The sequence below is a fragment of the Hemicordylus capensis genome, chromosome 5 (assembly GCF_027244095.1).
Source record: "Hemicordylus capensis ecotype Gifberg chromosome 5, rHemCap1.1.pri, whole genome shotgun sequence".
Lineage (NCBI taxonomy): Eukaryota > Metazoa > Chordata > Lepidosauria > Squamata > Cordylidae > Hemicordylus > Hemicordylus capensis.
Genome location: NC_069661.1, coordinates 1906512 through 1923914, shown reverse-complemented (window position 1 = coordinate 1923914; position 17403 = coordinate 1906512). Strand labels below are relative to the sequence as shown.

At 45.7% G+C, this 17403-nt stretch overlaps 1 protein-coding gene across 2 annotated transcripts in view; it reads right to left on the bottom strand.

The window, feature by feature from the left end:
- EXOC6B (exocyst complex component 6B) overlaps positions 1-17403 on the bottom strand; it is a 358545-nt gene that overhangs the window by 74087 nt on the left and 267055 nt on the right. For both annotated transcript variants that reach the window (XM_053255095.1, XM_053255094.1), the window contains one exon: positions 12692-12765. In XM_053255095.1, coding sequence (XP_053111070.1) covers positions 12692-12765 — 74 coding nt within the window. The remainder of the gene's footprint in view (positions 1-12691; positions 12766-17403) is intronic.

Sequence of the window (17403 nt, the reverse complement as noted above, 5' to 3'; positions counted from 1 at the left end):
CACTACCCGAAAGAGTTTGGTATCATCTGCGAATTTGGCCACCTTGCTACTTACCCCAACTTCTAGATCATTTAGGAATAAATTAAAAAGCACCGGTCCCAGTACAGATCCCTGGGGGACCCCACTTCTTACTTCCCTCCATTGTGAAAACTCTCCATTTATACCTACCCTCTGTTTCCTGTCCTTCAACCACCAGTTAGCAATCCACACATGTACCTGTCCCCTTATCCCATGACTGCTAAGTTTCCTCAGGAGTCTTTGATGAGGAACTTTGTCAAAAGCTTTTTGGAAGTCCAGGTATACTATGTCAACTGGATCACTTTGATCTACACACTCGTTGACACCCTCAAAGAAGTCCAAAAGGTTGGTGAGGCAAGATTTACCTTTGCGGAAGCCATGCTGGCTCACTCCCAGCAGGGCCTGTTCTTCTAGGTGCTTTACAATTTTATCCTTGATGATGCTTTCCATCAGTTTGCCTGGAACAGACGTTAGGCTAACTGGCCTGTAATTTCCCGGATCGCCCCTGGGTCCCTTTTTGAAAATCGGTGTTACATTTGCTACTCTCCAGTCCTCTGGTACAGACTCCGATTTCAGGGATAAGTTGAAAATTTTAGCAAGAAGGTCAGCAATTTCACATTTGAGTTCTTTGAGGACTCTTGGATGGATGCCATCAGGCCCTGGTGATTTGTTAGCTTTCAGTTTTTTAAAGACAGTTTAGTACATCATCTCTTGTCACTACTATCTGACTCAGCTCTCTAGCCTCCATCCCTAAAAAGCCTGTTTCAGGAACAGGTATATGCTCAGTATCCTCTGCCGTGAAGACAGATGCAAAGAACTCATGTATCTTCTCTGTAACCTTCATATCCTCCTTAATAATCCCTTTCACTCCCTCATTGTCTAATGGCCCAACCGCCTCCCTGGCAGGTTTCCTGCTTCTGATGTACTCAAAGAAGTTTTTGTTATTCCCCTTGATACTTTTGGCTAAATGTTCCTCAAACTCTCTTTTTGCCTCCCTTATTGTCACCTTGCATTTCTTTTGCCAGAGTTTGTGTTCCTTTCTGTTCTCTTCGTTTGGACAGGCCTTCCAATTTCGGAATGAAGTCTTCTTCCCTTTTATGGCTTCTTTGACAGTACCAGTGAGCCATGCTGGCATCCTCCTGGACTTAGTGGTATCTTTCCTCCTTTTGGGTATACAGTCTAACTGGGCTTCTAGTATTGTGGTTTTGAGTAAACTCCATGCACTCTGGAGCAAAGTGACTCTCCTGGATTTCCCTTTCACCATACTCTTCATTTTGGAGAAGTTTCCTCTTCTGAAATTCAAAATGTCCATATTAGACATCCTTGGTGATTCTCTCCCCTCATGTATGCTGAATTTGATGGCACTATGGTCACTGTTCCCTAGAGGGTCGATGACACTGACATCACACACCAGGTCCTATGTGCCGCTCAGAATTAGATCCAAGGTCGCCTTCTCTCTGGTCGGATCCATGACCAACTGTTCTAGGGCACAGTCATTTAGCGTATCTAGAAATCTGACCTCTTTGTCCTGACCTGAATGTGAATTTACTCAGTCTATGTGTGGGTAACTGAAGTCACCCATAATTACAGCCCTGCCTCTCCTTGACACCTCCCTGATTTCTTCCTGCAACTCCGAGTCACTGTCGGCGTTTTGATCTGGAGGGCGAGAGCACATCCCCAGTAGCACATTCCCTTTCAGGCTTTGTATTGTCACCCACAGGGTTTCTGTGGAGGACTCCAGTCCACCTAGGTTTTCTAGCTTGTGAGATTCTGTGCCCTCTTTAACATACGGTGCTACTCCACCTCCAAGGCGCCCCTCCCTGTCCTTTCTGTAGAGTTTATACCCAGGGATGACTGTGTCCCACTGGTTTTCACTCTTCCACCATGTTTCTGTTATGCCCACTATATCTATTTCTGCGTTAGCAACCAAGCACTCCAGCTCACCCATCTTGGCTCGGAGGCTTCTGGCATTGGCATATAAGCACCTATACGCTGAATCTCTCCCCTGAAGTATGCTATTCTTATGACTCTTTGACCTGCTGGCACAGGCTCCTGTCTGCTCTTTATGCGGTTCTGCACTGTCCTCTTCTGTTTTCTCTGAATTGATTGCACCGTCACACTTTAAGGGAGGGCTTTTGCCAAACGGGATACTGCCCAGCTCCCGTCGGTTGTTCCCCAAGAAAGAGCTGGAAGAGGTGTAGCAGTGGAAGAGGAAGGTAGAGGCTGTAAAAGATCGCTTCAGTTTTATCACCAGATGCAGCATAGCCTTGAGCAGAGAGAGGAGGAAGAAGATTGAAGGACAGGCCATCAAGCAGCAATTCAGCTGCATGAATACATGAAAGAAGAATAGGGGGAAGGAGTCAGGGCTGGGGGTAAGAGGGGCTGATTAATCATTAGGAGAGAGGAAGAGGTACCTTGATAATTGAGAGCAGCGATGAACTACAAAGAACATAGAAATGGTGAGAGAAAATAGGGGAAACAGAAAGCTACTGGATGAATGGACTGGAAGTCACAGGAGGAGGAGAGGCAGAATGTGGGGAAAGGCAATCTCCAAATAAATGGGAAAGAGACAGGGTGATTATCAGGAGAGATATTTCAAAGCCGAGAAGATTAAAAGACCCCAAGGTAGTGCATGGTGAAGTTAATCCAAAGCCTGACACTTAAAGAAGGCAGTAAGGGAGGGGCGGGGTGGGGCACCAGGGAGAGGTGAGGCTCAACATTAATGTTTAAAATCAGCAAAGTGAGAAGTGTGAGTGTTGTCAGAAAGGCAGGTCAGCCAGGCATAAAGATCTGAAATGAAGGTCAAAAGAGAACCCACAGGGTGAAATAGAACTGCCGTGGAGAGTTGAAGAGGGAAGTCAAATCTAAGAAAATGAAATGCAAAAGGCCGAAATGGAGGAGGGTAGTGGTACAGGGGATGGGGCGGGGACAATATGCAAAAGAGGTGGCCAACCCCACCACTGTGACTTTCAGGCTGTGTGAGAGCGGGACACATCCAAACGAGAGGGCAACCGCAGTGGCAACGCCAGAGAGATGAAGGCAGGTTGGGCAACGAGCAGGAGGGACCAGAGAGAGCAATGGCCTTCTGGGTGAAAAAGTGGCATTTACAAAGGGGAGAAGGGAAGTGGGGAGGAAAATAAATGTTGATGAGACAGAATGGACACACAGGGGAGGGTGGTTCACCCTGGGAACAGGAGCATCTGGCCCTTCAGCTGCTGCTACTGGTCAGGCTGCAAAAGGTGGTCCTCTCCCTGGCCAAGTGCAAATCTTCAGAGGTTTTTATGGGAACACAATATTCACAAGTACACAGAAAAGTCTTTTTTTGTTTAAGTCCTCAAATGATATCAGACACAAAAAGCACATGGACACTAGTCTGTAATCTGCCTGAATAACTCCTGTTCAGGATATTTGGTGTAGTGGTTAGAGTGCTGGACGAGGACCAGGGAGACCCGAGTTCAAATCCCCATTCAGCCATGAGACTAGCTGGGTGACTCTCTCTCAGCCTAACCTACTTCACAGGGTTGTTGTGAGGAGAAACTCAAGTATATAGTACACCGCTCTGGGCTCCTTGGAGGAAGAGCGGGATAGAAATGTAAATAATAATAATAATAATAATAATCAGCAAATAACAGCAGTGTCAAAGAAGATTAGCAGATACGAAGCCAGAATTACACAACACAGGCAGAATCTCCAATTCCAGTCGAATCAGAGACGTTTCTACCAAAGCATAGAAGGAGAAACTGCAAGAAACCTAGAAACACCAAATAAAGAAGAAACAGTGCAATTCTGGGGGAAATTATGGGACAATCCAATAGATTATAATAAAAAAGCAGGCTGGATGAAAGAGGTCAAAAAATGTAACCAACAAATGCAAGATCTAATAATAGTACCAGAATTAATAAGTGAAAGAGCAAAGAAAATTAAAAATTGGACTGCGCCAGGTGACGATGAACTGCATGGCTTTTGGCTTAAACACCTAACAAGCCTTCATAAACAACTATCAAAACAGTTCAATCACATTTTGCAAGAAGGTGATACTGAACAATGGCTAACAACTGGGAAACTCCATCTCAGAATGAAAGACCCAGCAAAAGGTGCAGTTCCGAGTAATTATAGACCGATAACCTGCCTGCCAACCATGGTCAAATTATTAACTGGAATAATAGCAGATGAAGTGATGCAACACTTACTAACTAACAAACAGCTTCCATTTGAACAGAAAGGAAATTGTCCAAACACCAGAGGCACAAAAAAGACCAGCTGCTGATTGACAAAATGATTTTACAAAATTGCAAGAGAAGAAAAACAAATCTAAGTGTTGCATGGATTGACTACAAGAAGTCTTCGATTCATTGCCTCACACATGGATACTAAAATGTTTGGAAACAACTGGTGTCAGCAAAAACATTCAGATATTTATTTTAAAAAAGCAATGAGCATGTGGAGTACACAGTTAACAATCAATGGCGAGACACTTGGACAGGTTAGCATTAGAAGAGGCATTTTCCAAGGGGACTCACTATCCCCTCTGTTGTTTGTAATCGCCATGACCCCACTTTCACAAATACTAAACAAAACAGGCCTCGGATACCAAACATCTAAAACATCAAGTAAAATCAACCATCTGCTGTACATGGACGATCTGAAGTTGTATGGAAAGTCCCAGTCAGAAATCGAATCACTGCTAAACACTGTCCGTATATTCAGTAGCGATATAGCAATGGAGTTTGGACTAGACAAGTGTGCTGCATTAATAATGAAGAGAGGGAAAATAACAAAAACAGAAGGAATAGAACTGCCCAATGGAAGCAACATCAAGAACCTGGAAGAGAAAGTACATTATGAATACTTGGGCATTCTCCAGGCTGATAACATCGCACACACTGAAGTGAAAAGAAAAATTGGAAGTGATTACATCAGGAGAGTTAAAAAAAATCCTCAAGTCCAAACTCAATGGCGGGAACACCATACAAGCCATAAACACCTGGGCTATACCTGTTATCAGATACACTGCAGGAATAATAGACTGGACCCAGGCAGAGCTAGAGACGCTAGATCGTAAGACCAGGAAAATAATGACCATCAATCATGCTCTGCACCCCCGCAGTGATGTCGATAGGCTATACCTCCCTCGCAGCTCAGGTGGAAGAGGAATGCTGCAAGTCCATCAAACAGCAGAGGAGGAGCAAAGAGGCCTTGAAGAATATATCAAGGACAGTGAAGAAGATGCACTTCAAACGGTCAAGAAAGAGAAACTATTCAACACCAATGAAACAAAGCAGGCCTATAAGAAAGAACAAGTCAAGAACCGAGCAGAAAAATGGAAAAATAATGGTCAATATTTGCTCAATATAAGTGGAAAATCAGACATCACCAAGACCTGGCAATGGCTTAAGAATGGCAACTTGGAGGAAGAAACAGAGGGTTTAATACTGGCTGCACAAGAACAGGCACTAAGAACAAATGCAATAAGAGCAAAAGTCAAAAAGTCAACAACAAACAGCAAGTGCCGCCTTTGTAAAGAAGCAGATGAAACAGTGGACCACCTAATCAGCTGTTGTAAAAAGATTGCACAGACTGACTACAAACAAAGGCATGAAAAGGTAGCAGGGATGATACACTGGAATATCTGCAAAAAATACAAGCTACCTGTAGCCAAACATTGGTGGGACCATAAAATTGAAAAAGTTGAAGAAAATGAAGATGTAAAAATATTATGGGACTTCTGACTACAAACAGACAAACATCTGCCACACAATACACCAGTTATAACTGTAGTCGAGAAGAAAGAAAAACAAGTTAAAATAATTGACATAGCAATACCAGGGGACAGCAGAATAGAAGAAAAATAAATAGAAAAAAATCACAAAATACAAAGATCTACAAATTGAAATTGAAAGGCTGTGGCAGAAAAAGACTCAAATAATCCCAATAGTAACTGGTGCCCTAGGAACGTGGAGCCAGGGCAGGGCAGGCAGAGAAGGGAGAAGAGCAATCAGAACTCTGGGGAGGAGAAGCAGCTTTGCCTCCTCTGGAACTCCCCACTTCTCGTGAGAACAAGCCGTTCCTCCTTGACCTTCCGATTGGATTTGGCCACTGGACTTGATGGGCTCTTCTCACATTCTCTAGAGCAGCGGCTCCCAGCCTGTGGTCCACGAGGGGACGAAATAAAGAAAATGTCATCATCATATACCCCATGTGTCTCTTATGTAGCCCTCCGGTGTCTTATGCCATCTTGCTCTGGAGGGTCTCCCAACCTTCAGGAGCAGATTTGGGGGGCAAAATTGGGCTCAAAGAAGGGGCAAGCTGGGGAAAATAGCCTTTCCATTTGGGAAATGTTTTTTTTTCCCCACTGGTACACCTAATGCTGGTAAATGTATTGTGACAAATGCAATAGGTTTGTGAGTGAGCATGATACATCATTAGAAAGAGCTGCATTTTAAATATCCCTTGATATATGAGTCTGTTAAAAGACATAGACTATGTTTAAAATGTTTAAAATGGCTTGTTTATGTGGTGGTCTGCAAACGCTTTCCATGATGACATAGTGGCCCACATAAAAGACAAGGTTGGGAAACGGTGCTCTAGAGAGACAAGGCAGATATTGGTTCATACAAGAAGAAAGGCAAGGCAGAAATACAGAAGCAGGTTTTCCATACAAACATATATGGAAGCAAGTTGGGAGTGTCTGCGCAGAGGAGGAGGAAATGGTACTATTGACCCTGTTAAAGCCCTGTGCTTCAATCACATCCCCAGATCAAGTGCAGGACTTTTTAAAAAAGAAAACTGAGGTTGTAAGTTGGTGGCACAGGCTTTGTCCTTAATTCAGTCACTGTATAATGCCTCGTTCTTTAGGGTCTTTATAAATAACTTAAAAATATATTTCTACTAATACTAAGAACATAAGAACGGCCCTGCTGGATCAGGCCCAAGGCCCATCTAGTCCAGCATCCTGTTTCGCACAGTGCCCCACCAGATGCCACTAGAAGCCCAAAGGCAGGAGTTGAGGGCGTGCCCCCTCTCCTGCCATTACTCCCCTGCAACTGGTACTCAGAGGATCCTGCCTTTGAGGCTGGAGGTGGCCCACAGCCCTCCGACTAGTAACCGTTGATAGACCTCTCCATGAAGTTATCCAAACCCCTCTTAAAGCCATCCAGGTTGTTGGCTGTCACCACATCCTGTGGCAGAGTGTTCCACATGTGGATCACGCGTTGTGTGAAAAAGTACTTCCGTTTGTTTGTCCTAGACCTCCTGGTGATCAATTTCATGGGATGACCCCTGGTTCTAGTGTTATGTGAGAGGGAGAAGAATTTCTCTCTATCCACTTTCTCCACACCATGCATTATTTTATAGACCTCTATCATGTCTCCCCGCAGTCGTCTTTTTTCTAAACTAAATAGCCCCAGGTGTTGTAGCCTTGCCTCATAAGGAAGGTGCTCCAGGCCCCTGATCATCTTGGTTGCCCTCTTCTGTACCTTCTCCAGTTCTACAATGTCCTTCTTTAGTTGCGGTGACCAGAATTGTACGCAGTACTCCAAGTGTGTTCGCACCATAGTTTTGTATAAGGGCATGATAATACTAGCAGTTTTATTTTCAACCCCCTTCCTAATGATCCCTAGGATGGAATTGGCCTTTTTCACAGCTGCCGCACAGATTTTTGTTACTACTAAATTACTACTGTTAATTTTAGCTAAGGTGGCCCCAGGTGGCATCCTTGTAGGGAACTATGAGGCAGTACACTCATCTACATAGTCAAGCTGTTGTGTTGAGCATGCATATAACTACTTGAGAGAAGTGACAGACCTATCTTGAATATGGGAAGGTTGTTGTTGTTGTTATTAAACATATTTTTATACTGCCCAAAACTTACATCTCTGGGCAGTTTACAATTTAAATCATTTAAAACATTAAATCAATTAAACAATTAAGATCATTAACATTAAAATCATTTAAAACCAAGATTAAAAATTAAAAACTATCAATCTAATTAAAAGCCTGAGTGAATAAATGTGTCTTCAGTGCCTTTTCAAAAGTTGCCAGAGATGGGGAGGCTCTTATTTCAACAGGGGGCACATTCCAAAGGCCAGGGGCACCTACAGAGAAGGCCCGTTCCCAAGTAGCCACCAAACGACTTGGCGGCAACCTCAGATAGACCTCTCCAGATTATCTTAATAGGCGGTGGGGCTCATGGTGAAGAAGACGTTCCCGAGAGATCCAAAAGGACCAACAGAGTCACACTCCTTCTGTCAATTCCCAATTGGAGATCATCCATCAGGCTGACCAAGGCAGTCTCCACCCCATAGCCCCCACCTGAAAGCCAGTTTGAAATGAGTCTAGATAATCAGTTTCTTCCAAGACTGCCTGGAGCTGGGAGGCCACCACCTTCTCAATCACCTTTCCCAGCCATGGAAGGTTGGAGACAGGCCTGTAATTGCTTAACTCTGAGGGATCCAAGGCAGGCTTCTTCAGAAGTGGTCTAATGATTGCCTCCTTAAGACAAGGAGGCATCCTGCCCTCCCTCAGAGAAACATTTATAATCTCTACCAGGCCCTCTACAACAGCCTCCCTGCCAGTTAGTATAAGCTATGTTGGGCAACGATCAAGAGGGCAAGTGGTAGGCCACACAACTTGTCCACATTCCGAGCAACTTGTCCACATCCTCAGGAGTCACAAACTGAAACTGATCCAGGTCATCACATAAGAGGAGCTGCTGGATACCTCAGCATCAGACTCTAACAATTGTGGAGTTTGAATCCAAGTTGGCCCGAATATGAGAGATGCTGTCCACACAAAAATGTCATTTAAAATGTCACAGTGAGTAATTGTTGGTTCTAAGTAGTGATTCAAGGGGGAAGGAGTGTACATTAACCCCTTCACAACCCTGAAGAACTCTGCTGGACGTGAACTTGTGGACACGATGCGGGAGGAAAAGAATCGCTTCTTTGCTGCACGTATCGCCTGAGCAGAGATCTTCAAATGTGCTCTATGTAGGTAATCTGTCAGATTCGAGTTGAGTCTTTCTCCACTTGTGGTCTAGTCGTCTACCTCGCTGCTTCAGCCCCCGTCGTTCTTCCGTATACCAAGGGGCCAGTTTCAAAGTGGGTCGGAGAGGACTCTTAGGAGTAATCATGTCCACTGCCCTGATGAGTCTATTACAGAATGCAGCAGACAGGTTGGTCTCTGTCATCTTGGAGAGACCATATTACTCCCATATTGAAAGAGCTACATTGGCTGCTGATAGGTTTCTGGGCAAAATACAAGGTGCTGGTTATTACCTATAAAGCCCTAAACAGCTTGGGCCCTGGGCATTTAAGAGAACATCTTCGTCATGAACCCCACCGCCTACTGAGATCATCAGGAGAGGTCCGTCTGCAGTTGCCACCGGCTCATCTGACGGCTACTCAGGGATGGTCCTTTTCCGCTGCTGCCCCAAAGCCTCCCCATCTCTGACAACTTTTTAAAAGTCCTTAAAGATGCATCTGTTCACTCAAGCTTTTAATTAAATAGTGTTTTAATAGTTTTAATATTGTTTAAAAATTTTAAATTGTTGTAATGTTTTCACATTTTCTGTTATTTGTATTGTTTTATTGTAAACCGCCCAGAGATGCAAGTTTTGGGCGGTATAAAAATATGTTCAATAAAAATAAAAAAAATTACAGGTTTCGTGCACCATGGAAGGGACACCGCTCAGTGGCAGTACATGTGCTTGGAATGTACCAGGTCCCAGGTTCAAGCCCTGGAAGCTTCAGCTAAAAAGATATGAAGCTAGGAAAGGCCACAAAGAGCCTTTGCCAGGGAAGACTGACAATGGCGGCCTGGCTCCACAAAGCCCACCAAGCCAGGGAGCGTTTCCCAAGTGCTGCAAGCGGCTTCCCTCCTACCCCTCAAGCCTTTGCCATCTCTAAGAGAACAGAGGACTTCCAAGAAGGCAGGGGGTGAGTCAGGCTTGCTTCCACATGCACACACAGGCCTGTCTTCATCAAAGACCAGGAACAATCCCCAACATAAGCACTTCCCCATTTCCATCGACGGCTTGCTGGAACTGGAGAACCAAGCCTTCCACATACAGTCAGCTCTCCAGCAGAAACAATGAAAAGGGGAAAAAGGAAACCAGAACGATCAGAGACAATGCAGAGTTTTGAAAGATGTAATTGTGGATACGGCTCGGCTACATTTCCTTCAAGCACCAGCTCATCCAGAGGCTTTAACTGATCCAGTTTCACTCTTCCCCAAGCACTTGACGCCATGTTACATTTTATTTATTTATTAGAAGCATTTAATATACCACCCATTTGTTCCTCAACCAAAGTAAAATAAAGCATGCAGAAGGCAGGACACCACACAAACATCTTTGCTGGGATGATCCGAGTCAAGAGGCAGCTGCCTACCTTTCAGTTCCCCATACAAACTCTATGCCCAACTAATCAAGGCCGTATGTGCACACAAGCACTGCAGTGGGGAAGGGAGAGAGGATGCCACACACCTGCACAGGACACAGAAAGGCCAATGCATCCGATAGACTGATGGCGACCGCCACATGGCCACATATTTGAGACATGCACTTTAAACTCATAGCTCATAAGAAACTAAACCCTTACACCACGAACATGCATTTTCTGAGCATTCATCTCAGCAGTTGTCTGCCTCTTACCTCCCCCACCTCTCCCTAGCAATTGGAGAACGGCTCACCTGTGGCAAATTATACCAAATACATCCAATTATATACCAGGTAAATTATGCCAAATATTGGTCTAATCCTCAAGCGTTTTCTGAACTGGGCAGCTGCTTACTAGTGCCTACCTTGTTTCCTTTCTTTGCTTTTTGTGACTCAAGGATACATCCACTGGCCAGGTTGCACTCACAGACCACCTCTGAGTGCAAAACACAGCTGTTCTGCCACCAGGCACGAGGCAGCAGAGTACATGAAAAGCCTTAAGCCAGGACTATCCAAAGGTCAACCATTGGTACATCACACTGTAAATCTGGAGCAAGACTTTACCTCGAACAGTGGCACCTGTCTTGAGTCCTTGGGTCAGGGTGGGCCTCGTTACAGGTGTATCAGCTTCAGCTAGCAAAAATAAGCGAGCACACCAAGGCAGAACATTCCTGAGAGACTGGCTGGGCAGCAAGGATGCCAGAAGGTGGGACTGACTCCACAGAGTCTAGAACCAATTCATAGTATTTGTTAACCAGATGCAACGAGGCCAGGTACGTGGGGTCATTATTACTATTTTGAAGAGGACTGGATAAAGGCGCCAAGTATGGGTCTACTTGTGACCCTTAGCCTATAGAATGCCTCCATGTACAGCCAGAGAGGAACTTCATGTGCAGACAGAGCAAACTGCCACCTATCCAGACACTGGACAGATGACAGTGTACTTGTGAATTTCCATCCAGACCAAGATGGGCCAATGGTCTAACCCACCACCACCTCAGCTTTCAGTTCCAGTTAAAAACAGGGCTCTCCCCTTTCCGTGATAGCACTGGGGACCATCTAATGAAAAACTTGGAAACCTGACAAAATAGGGGCTTCTGACATGGAAGAGTCTGCCTTGAGTCTTCAGGTCCACTCCATGGTTCAATCTGGAATGGAAGCTGTTGTGGGATGAGCAGCCCCTTAGATGTGGGGAGGCAGAAAGCTTGCCTTGGCACAGGATGGGGATGGGGTGGGGGAGGGAGGGCAGCTGCTCGGGCCAAGGGAACACCCCATGATCCAGAGCCTGCCGTGCAAAATGCAGGCCTACGTCAACCTTGAGAACAAATGGCACTGCATTATCATGGCAGCTGAGACAAAGCGTGCTTCTTTAGTAGACAAAGATGGTTTTAATGAAAAAGGACATCAGTCATTGCATCTCCCTTCATTCCCATTTCCCCCCCGATCCCATTCATCTTCAGCGCCAAGAGATGACAGGAGCTAGACCCTCCACCCCCACCCCAAAGAGACTGGTAAATCACCCCCACTCCCCGCCACCGGCTGTTCTCACCATAACAAATGACTTGCCAGAAAACGGCCTCTTTCCTCCCTATGTGAGCTTGCCAAACCACAGGGGCACACTCTTATACATCGCAACCAACAGGGCCACCATAATGAGGTCCCATCAATGGGCGGAGCCTTTTGTCATCATCTTCATGAACAGACGCATAATCATTCGAGACTGGAAGCTGCCTGTGAGAATGGCAGGCTGCCCTCGCCAGACACCAACAAATCATGTGCACACCCTTCTTCCTCAGAGGATGCATATGCCGAGCGCACCAAGCACAGCCCTCCACCGGACATCATGTGTACACACACAGTCACACCAGCATGGGCAGCCCATGCATCAACGCTTCTTGTGTATGCAACACCTGCTCAGGGTGTGCACACAGCACACTAGCCTCATCTTCTTACCACTTTGGTAGGGACCTGCTGGAACTCAACAGGCCCACGACAGGGGTCATCTCAGCACTCTCTTGCCAGACCATCACCTTCCCAACACAACAACCCCATATTGCAATAGAAAGAGGTGGCCGCAGGCATTAGGTAGGGTGGTGGTGGTGGTAGCAATGGTGGAGAGGAAAGGAGGTCTTTGGCCAGGCTCTCCAATCCTGCCCCCTCCTTCCTTCCCTTAAGACCTGACGGTCTTCAGTCACACATCTTAAAAGGAACACAAAAAACAGGAACACAAAGACGTACTTGTCTCAAGTCGATGAAGGCCAACTGCAGCGTGTCCCCCTGGAACCCAGGCACTGGCCCGGATCTGGCAAACTCTGTGGGAAAGAGGAGAGGATAAAAAGCGCTTTTAACTCACCATGGACAGGGAGATTGGCAGACGGATGACAGCAAAGACAACAGTGGCTGAGGGAGAGGAGGAGCGCGCTTCTAAGGAGTCAGGTCTCCCTCCCTTCCCGCTTTTTGTTCACCCTTCAAAATTCGTGTCATCAAAACACCATTAATTCCACCATCCTGACAGCAAGGAAACTGTACTAATTCGACCTGAAATTTATTCCCATGAGCCTCACTGGGCTCCAAAGTGTTTGTTTTGTGAATGAACAAACAATTTGCAAGGAAGAAAAGCATTTGGGGGCTGGAGAGAGAGTGCGGAGGAGGGGGTCACTGGAAAAACCTTCCCTCTCCACACAATAACATCTTCAGCTGTGAAACCCTTTTCACTTCCAAGAGCTATTTATATTTGAGGGCACAAAAAGAATTTTCTAATTTCATGCCTGTCGCCATGATCCGTGCCCATTTGTCAAAAAACTCATGCCAGGCGGCTCCATTAATTATGCTGAAGTAGAATAACTTTTCTAAATTGATATCATATCACTGCACAAGGACCAGAAAGCACCACCACCACCGTCTTGAATATGTTTATTTTGATGGAAGCCAATTGGGTAGAAGTTAACAGCAACACACATTGCAGAAAAAAATCCTCTCTGAGGACACCCAAATGCCTTCGGTCTCACCTGTCTGAAGCTTTACAATGAAAGCTAATTTTGCGTCTAATTGTTTAAATATAGCACCACATACAGCATAGGAGGGAAGGCACTGCTTGCATTTAAGATTGTCTCGGCTGTCGTCTCCTGGCCAAAAGTTTGCTTCTTGCCTAGCTGAGTACATGTGTTGAACTTATATATGGCCATTCCGTCTTACACTGCCTAGCTGGTGTAAGCCAGAAGCCTTTCCTTCAAGAAACACCAAGTGTCCTTGGTCAAGTGCCAAAGGAAACTTCATGGAAGATTCTCAAGCTTAATGCTGCTCCTAATCATGCGCTTAGGTGTCAAGAACTGGTGGAGTTGCCCAGGACGTCCAAATGGGTATCACAGCAGTGGAGAAGTACCCAAGGCTGGCTTAAGACCTTTTCCACTTCAAGGGTTCAAACCATAACCGTGTGGAGTATGGAATCCTCTCGGCAGCTTGTTCTCATGTTGTTTGTTTATTATTGTTTTGGTTGAAATAAAGAGCCAGGGGGAAGTGGTCAAATGCCAGAGAGCTGATGCCTGAACATCATCCAGAGCATGGCAAGGCATTATTGAGAATAATCACCTACTGGGTTATTTTCTACGTGGGTGACTCATGGAGTTCAGCCAGCTTTGGAAATGCAGCATCACAACGAGGGCTCTGATGGCGAGGGAGACCAAGAAGGAGCAATGGACCACGAGAAGGGGTTCACTCAAGAACCACCAGTTGAGTGAACCAGGGGTCTTAAGGTTTGGCTGGAATGATTACAAATGAACCAGGGGTTCACTCAAGAACCAGCAGTTTGTAGTCTCTCCAGCATTTGCTGTTGGCCAACTCTTGGTGTCTTGGATGGGAGACTGGGCAGACTAGCAGCCTCTCCAAGTTTAGGGGCTTGTAATTATTCCAGCCAAACCTTAAGAGTTACTTCATGCAGGTTTTCCATGTTGACATTTTTTTGCTCATTAAAGTTTACAACAGGGTCAACATCTAAGGGAGGGATGGGGAGTGCATACTTGGGGATTGGCATAGCGAGAGAGAGACTCATTCTGACAGCAGGACTAGAGCGCCTTTGCAAGTTATGGCACTACTCATGAGTGAACCTCTCTGCTCAGGCTTTTATTCACTCAATATATTTCAGCGTTCATGGCATTCTGCAACATCTTTCAAAAGGCAGCAGGGAAGGTTCGAGAGAAGATGATGATTGGAATACTTACTCTTATACTATAATTGCAGCGTTATTATACCTAAACGGTTTTATCAGTAGTATGTAAGTATTATTTAGTCTTTCTTCCTTTCTCTGGTCTGTGATTGAAATAAAGATCCATTCATTCATTCTTACAATAGGTTTTATAAAGCAGAATGAAATGTACCCTGGCAGGGAGCGTTCTAGACCCAGCTTTGCTTTCAAAGGAGGCGACGACATGCTCCAGAATCTCCAGCTGAAGCAACCTAGTCCCTTCACATTAACTAGGGCATCTCTTCCTGGACAACACAAAGTCATTGTGGGCAGGATTTCCACAGCAAATGCAATGGGTATGCATTGTTTAGTGCTCCAAAATTAGGATGCATTGCAGGGCCTCATCCTGCCCATTTGTCTCCCTCAAGGCTGTCAAGAGAGGCACCTGTACTGCCACCTGCCACCTCTTCCCTCGCTCACTCCAGAGGACTGTGACCTACACAGGCCACTGAGAACGCCACCCCTCCAGGGCTGCTGCATGTTCCAGTGCTTCACTCTGGCTGCCAGCCTGATCCACGGCCACTTTGCACAACTGCCAGGGCACGGCCGGAAGGCACATGACACAGCGACCTTATGGAAGCTAAGCAGAGTTAGGTCTGGGCAGTGCTCAGATGGGAGATCACCCATGTATAGTGCCTTGAGTTCCACAATGGAAGAAAGGCAAGCTAGCAGTGGAATAAAGGAACAAGAAGGCCACAGCTCAGTACACATTCTTCCCAGACATGCTGCCGTCCTTTGCCTGGTTCTCAAATCTCTTGATGACATCCTGGAATGTGATAGATGTCTCTTTCATCGACAGGGAGATGTTATAAACACAAATGTGTGGTTTACTGGCAAAGAGCAAATGTGCAAAACCCACTGCTTAATTCAAGCCACCATCCAGCACAGGAGGGCACAGCCAGTTCTTCTATTGAGCCCCTTCCATCAGGTGTCAGTCCAATTAGCACAGAGTTGCCCACTGGCCCAACGCAACATTGCCCAGGAAACCGCCTGATCCCTTTGCCGTGTTCCCCCTGTAACTGGGGCAAGATGGAGCAAGCCACCTACAGCCTGGCCCCCTTGAGCAGAACACCACTAGAGAATAGAGCTGGTTTGGGGACAAAGCCCTCAGGCAGGCTAGAGGGTTGGAGGACTTGTGTTCAGGCCAAAGAAGTAATGTCTCTGCAAGGCCTACAGCAAGGGCCACCCACCCAGGGCAGGTTACAGAGGGACTCTCACCTCTTTTCCAAAACATTCTCCCCAAGACAGGGCTGTGGCCTAGGAACCACTAAGCCCTTGACAAAGAGGAAGAAATAAAGAGTTTGGCAGCAGAGGTCGAGGGAGGGGGTGAAGGAGGAGGGGAAAGGCCCACATGGGCTGATTTGACACGATGGAGGCCTCTCCTTTCATAGAGCGTAAAATCACAACAGGACCTATACAGAGAGAGGTCCCGAGATACATTCTGCTGAAAACACTTCCCTCAGCGTTCTACCCTTCTTGGTGCCCAGAAGGCAGATTTTATGCCTGGGACAGCACCCGCCTTGGTCCCAAGACAAGGTCCGTTTTCTGACCTCTCCATCTTCCCAGAGCAGAACTGGGAGAACAGGGAAATTCTCATCCCATTTGCTCAAGCTAGTCAACATGAATATGTCATGGAGGGAAAAGAACCCCACCCAAAGAGAGAGAAGAAATTCAGACACACTTTGGAGCCATGCGGGGGACACACTTGAGGGCTCCTGCCTACCTCTCCCACATCTGTCTCTAAGGTAGGACAGTTTGCCAAGAGGCACCTTTTAAAAGTGGTGATCCTCTTTATTGAGCAGGGGGAGAGCAACTGGCCCTATCCACCCCCAGCACAGCATCCCTCCAGTGGCTGTGGTTGGTATCTATAATGAATATATGATGGATATTTATATACCGCTTTTCAACCAAAGTTCCCAAAGATATCATAAACAGATATAATAAATAAATAAGATCTATCTTATGTTTCTTTTTTAGATTGTGAAGACTTTGGGAACAGGATAGGGACGTGCATGAATCAAATTTTCAGATTCAATTCAAATTCAAATTGAAACTGGCCATTCAATTTGAATTGACTTGGATTCAATCAATTTGACTTTACTTTATTTATTTACAGTCAGTGACCAAAAGAGAAATGTACAGTCATTAAAAACTCTTATTTTGGCACCTTTTTTGACCAATCAGGGTGCCTGAATTGTTTTTTAAAGGCGCCAAAATGTCCCTAAACTGTCATCGAATCGATTCAAATCTGGCAGATTCAATTTGAATCCAAATTGTTCGAACCAGTCAGATTCAAGTTGAATTTATTCAAATTCAAACCAATTCACACATCCCTAGGACAGGGAGCCATTTTTGTTTTTGTTTGTTTATTTATATCTATGTAAACCGCTTTGGGAACTTTTGTTGAAAAGCAGCATATAGAAATTCATAGCAGTAGTAGTAGTAGTAGGGGATGTTTTCACCCTATGAAGGGAAGTTCTTCATAGGACACCTAGAAGGGGTCCATCTTCTTACTAATTAAAAGTGCAAGGCCCTTCTCACAGCCAGCATGTGTGAGGATCCCATTTCTCTGGGCAGAACCAAGTCCTACCAAAAATGTCATGAACCTCAGCATGAATGCTGGCACAGCCTGAACACCATCTACCCTCAGGGAAAGTGTGCCCTTCTGCTCCTGGTGATGCTCTGTTCAGATGCCTGGCATGCTCACCAG